The sequence below is a fragment of the Dermacentor andersoni genome, chromosome 6, assembly GCF_023375885.2.
Source record: "Dermacentor andersoni chromosome 6, qqDerAnde1_hic_scaffold, whole genome shotgun sequence".
Lineage (NCBI taxonomy): Eukaryota > Metazoa > Arthropoda > Arachnida > Ixodida > Ixodidae > Dermacentor > Dermacentor andersoni.
The window spans coordinates 33700403-33712537 of record NC_092819.1 but is presented as its reverse complement, the minus strand read 5'-3'; the positions used below and the strand labels follow the sequence as shown (position 1 = coordinate 33712537).

The 12135-nt window shown below is 38.6% G+C and overlaps 1 protein-coding gene across 18 annotated transcripts in view; it reads left to right on the top strand.

The window, feature by feature from the left end:
• PMCA (plasma membrane calcium-transporting ATPase 3) overlaps nt 1-12135 on the top strand; it is a 359249-nt gene that overhangs the window by 268871 nt on the left and 78243 nt on the right. For 16 of the 18 annotated variants that reach the window (XM_055066123.2, XM_050170536.3, XM_055066122.2 and 13 more), the window contains 3 exons: nt 8446-8571; nt 9603-9740; nt 11564-11602. In XM_055066123.2, the coding sequence (XP_054922098.1) occupies nt 8446-8571; nt 9603-9740; nt 11564-11602 (303 nt within the window). The remainder of the gene's footprint in view (nt 1-8445; nt 8572-9602; nt 9741-11563; nt 11603-12135) is intronic. The other 2 variants (XM_050170533.3, XM_050170531.3) reach the window with 1 other exon arrangement.

The window sequence follows — 12135 nt, the reverse complement described above, 5'->3', positions numbered from 1 at the left end:
CCATGAAGCATATTTCATTGTGACATTATCGTGAGGAATGAGTGTTGTAAGGAAACGTGAATGTGGTAAACCTGATTATTTGTTGTGCACTGTCTAAGAAAGTGTTACTGGTTGGAGTCTGTTTTGAGCAGCAGGGAAGAGGTGTCCTAGTATTAGTAGCTCTCACCTGTTTCAAGAAAGCCTGTCATACTGTAGTGTTAATGTGTAGTGCAGTGCACTCGTCAGAGTGCCACTTACAATTATCGATTGTGGCTATGGGTGCCGTGCACTGTATTGTATATTTAAATTTGGAAAATGAGCTTGGATATGACAGTATGTGACGTAGCGACTGAATTGCATGACTTCTTTATTGTTGCAAGCGGTCTGCACTGTATTGCGTTCACATTAAGCAAACAGAACAATGTCATGAGATCAAAGTGCACTTTAGTTAGTCATCTTGTGGAATGTAAGACACTCTTGTAACAACGTAAGAAGCAGTTGCTGGCTTCAGGCATGAATGTAGTAGTGCCACAGTTTTACGTGAACACATTGTGCCTCCTTACTCCTGCTGTGTTGCGCACAGGCTTGTACAATATACTTGGAAAGTGTAATTAAGATCAGTTATTAAGTAGCATGAAACAAATTGAGGGGAGTATTTAATACTGAATACAAAAATGTATTTGCAATAGAGTACTACATACTCAAAGTATTTCGTTACTTCAAAGATACTTACAAGATAACCTTTGTTCCAAAGTGTAAATGAAAGTTAAAGGAACATGTCACGCTTCTTATTCTGAAGCAAACCACGCATGCTGTGCGCCTGCTGCCCACCTGCTGCAAGAAAGGCAGAGTCGGTTTGTTTATTTCTTTAGTTTGTCAGGACTGAAAGCCATGATTTTTTTTTCTTTAGTCGATAAGCCTGCCACCCCAAACTTTTGTGAGGCAGACGAAATGGGCGGGAACAGCCTTCTGCGCACAGTGCGTCCGCTGCGACAAGCTCATTTTGCACCGGTACTGCACCTGATAGTAGGGAAGGGCGTATCTTAAATGCTGAGTACAAGTTACTTTGAAAAGTATTAAAGTTACAGCAAAAATACTGAGTTGTCAAATTATCTTAATGATACCAAGTTACTTTGGAAAGTACTTAAGATACAGTATTTTGAGTAGATTATTTAAGCTACGTGCAAGCTTCTTATTTATTTATTTATTTGTTTGTTTCTTCCTTTGTTTATTTTTTTTAATGTCTTTTTATTTATTATATTTATTTATTTACTCATTTATTTATTTTCTTAAAGCGCCCAAGAACAGCTTTACACATTAATATATGTGCACTTGTGTTACATGAAAAACATAAAACAAAAAAGAACAATATTTCAAACTGTGTTCCAAAGTGCAACAAGAAATTGAATTATTCAGTGACAGAAGTCACATAATCAGCAAATAGTAGAACTGAATATATCAAGATCATCACATAAGTTATTTTGTTGTGTTACAAGACGTGTTATAGTGTTAGAGGTGCGAGGGGAATTCACATAGAAAATGCTGGGATTACGCAGGTTAGGGCGAGGCATGCAGAACGTTACAGCTGATAGTAACTGCGGACAGAAGTGGTTGTGAATTAGTTTATACAAAATTAAGTAATCGCAGTATTTCTGCCTTATTTCTAGGGATCTAATATTAAACACGCGCAGTACGCGCTCATAGGCATAAAATACACGGCATCTGAGAAATCGATTGTACAGGATACGAATGAAACGTTGCTGAAAACATTACATTTTTTCAACATTAGTCAAATTAACACAGTTCCATACAACAGAACTAAACTCTAACTTCGAATGGAGAAAAGAAGAATACAAGAGAATAATGCAGTTCACATTCGTAAACTTTTTAGTCATCCTTGATATGAAGCTTAACTTCCTGTAGGATACATTAACGATGCTTGAAACATGTTCTTCGAAAGTTAGCCGGGAGTCAACCAATATTCCTAAGTCACGCATGCAACTCGCTCTTTCCAAAGGAATGTTTTTAAGTGACTATTCGTATAGTAAAGGGCACATGTTGCGATTAAAGGAAGCAGCAAGTGTCTTAGTTGGATTAATGTGCAAGAAGTTGGAAGCATACCACTCCGCAACAGAATTAACATCTTCCTGTAATAATTCACAATCCTGCTCTGATTCTATTTCACCGTAAAGTTTAATATCGTCAGCGTATAAAAGGAGATGCGAATAACGCAAACATTTTTCAAGGTTATTCAAAGATATTGAAAAATAATGGGCCTAAGATGACCCTTGCAGAACACCGGAAGTTGATTTATAAGGTAAAGTGTACTTAAACCAACTTGAGCATAACTTAACCGAGTTGACAGGCAGTCTTTAATAAGCGTGCATAGGTTAGTACTAACGCCGTAACTCAACAGTTTATGGGTAAAAAGATCATGAGAAACAACATCAGATGCTTTTGACAAGTCGAAGTATACGGTGTCTGTCTTCAGTTAGCGACAGCAGGTCCTGTAGCATCAAGAAAAGAAACAAGGTTTGTTTCCACAGACGCACCATGAACAAAGCTATGTTTGTATGCACTAATCCTATGCCTAAAGAAAAATGACAGATGTGTAAACATAGCTATTTCAAACACTTTTGCAAACAGAGACAAGAGTGACACAGGGTGATAATTTTTGATGTCGCTCATGCTGCTACTCTTATGAACTGGCACAACTAGCAAGATTAAAGATGTGCCTAAGGAAAGGAACAAAAATAGAAGAACAGCCTTGGATAACAAAACTTGGTATGCGATCGTAAGCAAGAGAATGCTTCGGTTTCAACTTACTTATGTCCACCACGATATCATGTTCTGTAAAACTTGAAATATTGAAATGGTCACTGAAGCTATCCTGACAGTCACCAGAGCTAGGAGCATGCGCTGTATTTAGAAAAACTGAAGAAAAATATTCAGCAAATGCATTGGCCATATTGTTGCAGTTTCTAAGAATGCTATGAGATGGATGATTTATGACATTAATCTCAGCCCGCTCAGAACTGTAATCTTTTACATAGGACCAGAAACATTTTGGATAGCTTTTTACGTGCTTTTTGACAGACTTAGCATATGCACCACTGTCTCTGCACATTACACATTTCACCTGGCTTCGCAAGACGCTAAATTTTTCGTACCACTCCGATGATTGTTTTCTTGAACTTCCTATGGCATATTAGCTCTTTACAGAGTAGACCATGCAATTCCTTAGAAAACCATGTAGGATAGCAAGCAGGACAAAACTCTTTGCAGGGGATGAAGGCTTCCAAAGCACATTTTACATTATCAGTAAGGATGCTAACTGCTTTGTTGATATCTGTGGCACAGTACAATTCAGGCCAGTCGGCATCATTCAAGTAGTGATAAAGACTGAGATAGTCGCCGTTTGGAAAAACAAATGAGCAAACAGGCTCACTCAACGCATGAATCGCCTCTAGAGGAATTACGAATTCGAGTGGAACATGCCAATGGCCAACAGGAACCAAACTGCTAACAGCAACAGAAAAGTCAGCAACGCAGAAATTAGCCAGAATCAGATCTAAAGCATTGCCAGCGGAATTTGGAACCGTGTTAAACTGCGTTAATCCAAGAAATTCGATAAAGAACAGCGCATCACAGCGAGGGGAGGGGGGGGGGGGGGCATGATAAGGGCACGGATGTCGTGTGAGAAGAATCCCAAATGATAGACGGAACATTGAAATCGCCAGCTACCAGCACATTATATTTTTCAACATCAATAACTTCAACTAAGTTACTCATATGCTCAGAAAACTGCACATTACTCATGTTAAGAGGGAGGCAGGCTGTGCAGAGGAACAAATTCTTGCCACTTTTAACAGGAATTTCAACTCTCACAGTCTCTGATACAATCTCAAGGTCCGCATGCCTTATAACTCTTAGGATTGCTCCGGACGGCAATTTGCACACCACTGCCGTATTTAATGTGCGCGTCATACACGCGGTCACATTTATGAACTGTGTATTCCAGTGGAAAGTATTTCTTTAAGAGGAAGCTTTAGCTCGGCCCAAACTCCGACGCGGCCTATTCAGATACATGTAAAACGCAAAAATGTTTTTCTGAGATAACCACTAGACCGATTTTAATGAAATTTGTTGCATTTGAGAGAGAAAGTTAAGTCCTAGTGACTGGTGAAGCGGAATTTCGATTTAGTGCTCGAATTTTGTTAAGTAGATTTTCAAATATTCGACAGTTTGAAAAAAATAGAAGCACAATGTTTACAAATTCATAGCGCTGTATCAAGAACAGATATCGTGGTTCTGTAAACGGCATCCATTACATCATTCAAAGCTGACAAACTCCATATATGATTTTACGTCTTACGTGAATTTGTTACGTTGCTTACAAGTGTTTTGCAAAAGCTGTCTTTCCATATTACTAAATTTTTTGCTATTCATGTGTAACATATCAATTTTGTGCGATCTAAATGTGCTATTAGATGCGATTCACAGAATTGCATTATCATTTGTCGTTGTTGAGTTAGAGTTGTAAACTTGATAGTTTAATTTATTGAAAATTTTTTTATTTTTGGCAATTTTTTATAAAAAATGTACGACCTAATGCGAAAATTATAAACAACAGGCACTGTATTTTAAGTTTTTCTTTTAAATGCAACAAACTTCGTCAAATTTGGTGCAGTGGTTGCCGAGAAAAACGAATTCTCCTTTTGCATGTATTTAGATAGGAGCACCCGAGCTAAAGCTTCCTCTTATTAAAGCTTGGTTGTGCATCAGTACACTTGAATCGTAGAATAGTGTTTGTTCTCTTTTCTTCTTCTGCGTATAACCATGCAGAAGACCATCCCGAGAAAAATAAGCATTGCAAGATTTAGTATTGCTATCTTTTCAGTGATGTTTCTCTAGGATGTAAATGGAGCATCAGCAGTTACTTGCAAGGGTTCTCATATTTTTCTATATTTAATCGATGCTTTGCGTGCTCTGCATGATGTCTCAGATGTACAGCCATGTTCAATATGAGCTGCAACATGGTGCAACATGGTTGAAGACTGCACGATGGTGCCGACATGTGAAAAATAGAACTGAACACTGTTACAATTACTGGTATTTATTAAACCATTTACCGTATGTTAGCAGGGCTGTGGAGTCAAGGCACCCCTTTGACAATGAGCATTGTTTTGTGGCTCATATCTAACCCGTCTGTACCTACTATATTCTGAAGCATGCCTTTGTGGGACAGATTGGCCACCAACGTTTTTGATTATATTATCTATATTAATAAAAGCCCGAAATACTGTTTGCCCATTTTTGCAACCGATATTGCATCAGAATGTCGTAAATTGCATCTCAAGGATTTTCTATGTGCCTCTGAACAGTGTGGTTCTGTCATTTAAGCAGCATGCCATCAGAAATAATGGCTCTGGAGTCTTACTCAAGACTACGGCATCATTTAGGTCTGAAGCTTTGAGCAGCTTGACAGTCGGACAGCTGGATATCACTTTCAATGTTGACGGCAAAGAACTGCTTGAAGATAGTAGTGATGGTGTTGAATAAGGTTCACGTAATTATGCCTGTGCACTGAGGACAGTTTAAGTGCACCTGAGATTTTTCTTGTTTGTATTTCCTGGCAATCCCTGAAAAAAATTATGAAACAATATAAAATAGAATGCTTGAATAAATAAAAATAAAGGTATGTGAATTGTTTCAGTTGCATTAATTATATGGTTAACCCCTTCAGGGCTATGCTGTCATCCCAAATTCTGGCCAGAAATGGCCACATATATTTTAAAGATCCCAGTTGCCAACACGTATTGCCTCCTTAGGAAGAATAAATTCACTTCTGCTTGCACTGTCCCATGGATTGTGTGCTGCCATCTACCCAAAGCACAGCTAAGTACAGAGACAAAACTAGGCTCGTCCATGGTATTGCAAGAGAATAGAAATTGCTGTTCATGAGCTGAGCTCGCCCTTGTCTGATTTTACTAGAAGCGCATAGACAAACCCAGCTCATGTATGGCATGGAAGGGGTTACATTGGGCATAATTTGACTTGCCAGATGTATTGTGAATAAAAACAAGTTTAAGTAATCGAAGGGTACACTGGAAAGCGAATCTTGGATGGGAGTCTGAGGCTATCAAGGAATCTTTAAGTAATAGGTGCATTTACAGGGCGTGTGATCTGATAAGTTACTTAAAAAAAAAAGAAGATACTTAATAAGTTCGTGAAGTATATTTCATGCAATCCACTTGGGTTATGTTAGTGAGGCAGAAGTGAACTAAGGACATGGGTATTTCAAAGTAAGAACCATTAGTCAACACCCAGACATGATACATAGAACATTGACAATTAGTTCACGCCTTTAAGAACATCTGCTTATGAAGGTAATGAGGAAGTCGTCAGTTTTAAGTGCACAATGGAGCCATATTGTTAAAACTGCTCACTTTTGATCTGCCTCATCTTACAGTGATTTCCAGAGATGGAATTGTATTGTAAAGCTGCTCTCGCATGTGTGTTGCACATATTCAGTAGTGAAATGCGAGTAGGAGGGACAGAATCATCCACTGGCTGGGCAGGAACAAATCCACTGTGTTCCGAGAGCAGCTGAGAACAGTTCTGGGGGTGCCCTTATTAATGCAGAACATCATCGTTGTTGAGTGGCTTTTGTGGCATCACTTGTGAAAGTGCCACATGATTTTGTTTTTTGTTTGTGAGTGTAAAGAAATTGTGTGGGTAAAAGGGGCATCACGTGGGGACAGTCTTCCTCGTCACATATCTGCTCTTGATACAGCTACGTTGTTCCAGTGGCAGAAGAAAACTTGTTTGTGTTCTGTGCGTGTTGTGCTTCTCTACAGCCGCATAAATTTGTTATGGGGGCGCAATGTAAAAAGGCTCCTGTACTTGGATTCAGGCACAAATTAAAGGACTCCAGGCAATCAAAATCGATCAGGAATCCCTCGCTATGGCGTCCCTCATAATCAGGTCATAATGTTGGCACATAAAACCAGAGAATTTTTTAAAACGCGGAATTGCCTCCAGAGGATGTCTATATAGAGGGTCATGACAGCTTGCATGCAGTGAAAATATTTATTTTATAAATTTATGACAACTTTTGACCGCTTCATTGCTTAACAGGCATGCAGTTCTGTTTTTGTTTTTCTCGACAAAAATCGAGTAAGTTTCACAACTTCCCATGCATAACGTGCCAATTATATTGACCTGCTGACCTTATTATTTTGAAACTACTGCAGTCATTGTGAAAGATACTAAAATTTTGACAGAAATACTAAGAATGCTGTTAAAGTGATGTTGCTTGTTTATTTAAAAAATTTTAGAAGTGTGCGAATAGTTCTTTTTGAGACCACTTACAATACGAATCAAATAAGGCCAGAATCTAATCGAATATGAAATAGTTTTCCTTTGAATAATGAACAGCTCTTATCAGAATTAATATAAAACAATGTTCTCATCTCAGCATTGAAGTTATCGAGTATCTGTCATTACATAGTGTGTTATGAAGCATTGCTTAGAAGCACAAGTGGAGCAGTAGGAGCAAACAATTTCTTCATATGCCACAGGACTTTTCAGAGTGTGCGAATGACCGCTGTATAGCCTGTAAAGTATGGCCACCTAAGCGACGTAGCGTGCTCCACTACGCAAGTTCTTATGTTTTATGTCTATACTACACCCGCAAGGGTGAAAGCTTACCGTACTTGAATGTGCTTCAATTTTATGTTTAATTAGGTGAAGTTGACATATTGAGATATTTGAAATCTAGTTAAAAAATATTCTCATTAACTAATAGTTCTTATTCGATTGAAAGACCAAATCAAAGAGGACACTATTTGATTCATTATTCATAAGTTTCAATCATTCGCACGCCCCTAAAATATGGCAAACTTTGTTCTGTTGGGACTCTGGGAATTTGCACTGTGCTTGATAATCGTAGCTTCATCTGCACCACAAAAAAATTGAAATATTCATGCAGATTTTTATGAAATACCAACGTTACGGGGGCAATAGTTCTGGTTGCTGTTATATATTGTTTTTATGGAGGAAGTGGTGGCGCTGTAGATAGGTCCGAATAATCAAGCAAGGTAAAAAAAAAATTTGGCTCTGAAAATTGTTTGGTGACAGTGTTTTTTGTTCCTTCACCCTAAATTGTGTAAAATTATTGGTGTCATTTTAACAACAGCGAACAAGCGTTTAAAATCTGGCATGTTATGATAGGCTCATAAAGGTTGACAGTTATGCATGTAATAAGGGCAGCAATATCACTACATTGGAACTGGTGAGAAATTTTGTGTGAGAGTTTGTATGCAAAGTAAACCGAATGTAGTTTGCCTCGTCACACGCCTCTCGTAAAGCTCATCTCTGCTGATAAGCCTTCTTTTTTCTTTTTTTGACCTTTTTTGACCAGTGGCTGTGTTTTTCCTCTTGTGTCCACCACTCATCATGCAGGCGATCTTCTGCCTGCGGATGGAATCATTATCCAGAGCAATGACTTAAAAATAGATGAGAGTACACTAACGGGTGAATCGGATCACGTCAAAAAGGGAGAACACACAGACCCCATGTTGTTCTCGGGTAAGCCAATTTTTGTTTTGGCCTGTTTAGGGATTGCTTCTGCCTTGTTTAAATTTTACCATCTGTTTTGTCAAGCTTCGTGCAACAATATCTTGTAGTGGTGGATGTCCTATTTTAGTAGACGGGAGTTGGAAGGGGGGCTTTAAAATGCATTCTCTGCTTGCCTGAATGTTTGGTCTTGTACCTGTTCCTTAAACTTCATTTATCCATGTTACCACCATTCTTTTGGCTGTTGAGACTGATAATACAATATTTCATTTTTCCATGCCGAGGTTCACACTATCGGAATGGTGATCTTGCCTTAACTTCGTTGAGGGTCAGTACTTAAAGACAAGAAAAAGTGTTCTGAAACTAGTGTCTTTGTTTCTGGCTTGACAGATTTTTAAGAATAGGTTTTTGTAAATGCTCTTTGGTTAAAATCAGAAAATAGGAAGCCTGTGCACATGCAAGCGCTTTCATCTATCTACCATGAGTGGCAGAGAGCAGGCCAGGGAAGCCTACGCCCAGAACCAACCTTTTAACAAGAGGTCTGGTTTTTTATCATTTCGTGAAGATAACTTCACTTGTCACAATGTTAGCTTCTGGTTGAGGCTTACTTTACTCTCTGTTAATCAGTTTATCTCTTTCTTCTTGTGGCCCCTTTGTCTCTAGTTTTAATGACCGAGATGTCATAGTTTCTATACTAGTGATCTTCGCGCTTTGTGTCTGGCCGTGTCAGGGCTCCTGAGGCAGTGTTGGGTTTGTAAAGATCACATTACTTGAAGTCGAAAGCTTTATGAAATGTTAAGCATGTTTGGAGATTATCTGCATCCACTAGAAAAATCTATTGGCTCCCAACAGGAGTAGAAAATACAAACGATGGCTCCCACCATGAGAAAGATTGCTTACATCTAAGACAGTTTTATTTTGCTCAGTGTCGTTTTGATGGATAATCCAGCCATCGGTATTCCTGTTGTATGCTCAAACATTGCTGTCACAACTGTTGCCATCATTGAGTAGCCACTGATGCCCACTCATTTCAACACTGGCAGGCACACATGTCATGGAAGGGAGCGGTAAAGTTTTGGTGTCTGCGGTCGGCGTCAACTCTCAGGCAGGCATTATCCTCACTTTGCTGGGAGCTGCCCACACAGAGAACAAAGAGCAGAAGAAAAAGAAGAAGAAGAAAGGTGCGTTGTTGGCCTGTTGTCATCTTCTTTTTTCACCTTCATTATAAACAAAGTGCAAAAGAATGTAAACACAAGCATAGTTTATAAACACAGCGCAACAGAATGTAGACACAAGCATCGTTTATAATGAATCTATTCCGATTTGCCCAACTTGCAGCCCTTTTCATCTGCTGGTTTGTAGTACCAGCATGTTAGGCTTGTCAGGTCTGTGAGAAGGGGAAAAAGGACTGGTATACCGAAGTAGTCATACCTGCAGCATGTGCTGTTGGCTTTATAAGACATCTAGAAACTGTGTGTGTTTGCGAGCACCGTTACATTATCTCTGACTTAGCTCAAATTTATGCCCTTAGTTTTACAATTTGCTGCGTGAATCTGCTGCACACACAATAAGCTCAATTTATTCATCTTGTGTTATGATTTGTGTGCATGTATGCATATTACTGCACACCAGATAAATTGCAAGCAACATTACGTTAATATGTCGGTTGTTATATGCGAGCATAAAAATCAACAACTAATTTATCTGTTGTTGAACTTTGCTCGACTAAGTGAACCGTGTCTGTTTGAATCCTCTGTGTAGTCGTTTAATCATTAATTGCATGCTGAATTGCAGTACAATTAAGCGTCTTCTGTATGTCTTATTATATGTGTGTGTAATTTTTCCTGTAGCCAGTTTCTGATTCCAAGAGCGCTTGCATTGTAGCTTCCTACATGTACCCCATTTCTTCCTATTCACATTATCACTAGCGCCCATCTCTCTAGTTTATGTTCTGTTGTCCTTGTCTACTAACTTAAACATGTAATTGGGTAGGCAGAGATTTGCTAATTAACCCTATAACTGGCAATACAAAAATGATTGCATGAATGATTATTTCCTTTATTACTTTTCTTTCTGCATTATCTCTCTCAAAAATTGGAAATAAGCAAAATATGAAAAATGCAGAATGTCGAGAATTTTACTTGTTTGCCAACTTGAGGGGTGAGTTGGAAAATTTGTGTTCCATTCATTTATTAATGAGCAGGGAAATATTGCAATAGGAAATGAATAAATGCCAGCACAAACACTTTTCATCCCTATTCTCTCTTTAATGCCAGATGTGGTAAATGACAAAGAGGGTTGCATATTCTTAGAGCATAACAACCATTCTGTGCCTATCTTTAAGCAGCCAAAAATACTTAAATGTAAACCAACTCTAAGAAAAACTAAATGTATAGGCAGATACTTTTATGTTTAGGGATTAATTGGCTTTGGAATACTGCTGGGGTTTGGTTAAAGGAAGAAAACATTTGAAGAAAAAGTTTATTCTAAACGTAATATAAACTGCAGTTTCAACTTTTGTATTATGTACCTATAGCACCTTATCAGGGAACACCACTTTTATTGATGATTTTAAGTATTCTAGCTACATAATGCATTGTTTTTGCTATTCCTACCCAAAGTCATTCCAAATGCTTTCGTGTAGGCGTACATCTGGTATGCTTTCACAGCCTTCTTGACCTGTGTTCTAGCTCACCAGAGTCATTGGATGTCTTCATCTTTTATTAGATTCCGTGGTAGTTTTCCCTTGCCTTTTCTGTTCTCTTCATTCCCTGTCTTCTGTTTTGTTTCTTGTCCCGGCTGCAAAACTGTCATTGTGCAGTATTATGGCCACATATAAAAGCGGTTCCTTGACCTGCCATCATGCGTGTGTGTTGACTGTCCATAATAATTCCATGTTTTCTCTCTTTTTCTCCTCCCACATCCCTTGTCCCACCTCGTTTACTCCTTCTTTTGTGATCTGCTTCTATCCCTACTCTTTCTTTTGTTGTGTGCTACCTGACAGACGCTAAGAAGGGTCATAGAAAGAAGAAAGGGGAACCAGGTGATGACGCTATCTTACTTCCACCTATACCTAGCTTAAGCTTAGGTTTTTCAGTCTTGTTGCTGTGGGCCTACTTTATTTTTGTGAGGCAGATAGGCTGAAGAGAGAACAAGAAAGTTGGTTGCTTGTTCTTTGACGCACCACCTTCTCAGCAGTTTGGTTCAGGGACACAAGCAATTAGTATTTGTGGCAGTTAACTGAGGCAATTACTATAATGTGACTGTCTGTCTTGACAACTGTTGCATCAGCCTACAAAAATTATAATGATGTCGGAATGTTTGGTACCCTAATATTTCTTTTTCAGGATTTCATAATTTGAAATTTGATCTTGGGTATAGCCATATTTCACATTAGCATGACACAAGACATCATTTATGGCATGAAGGTAGAGCACGCTAGCATTAACAAAATAACCATCTCCTTTTGTGATGCTTAAAATTATGCTTTTCTTGACAAGCACTGCTGCATAGTTCTGGCAAAGCAAGCACTGCCTAAAGAAGAATGTAGAAGTGTTTGTACTGCAAAAAGGAGCT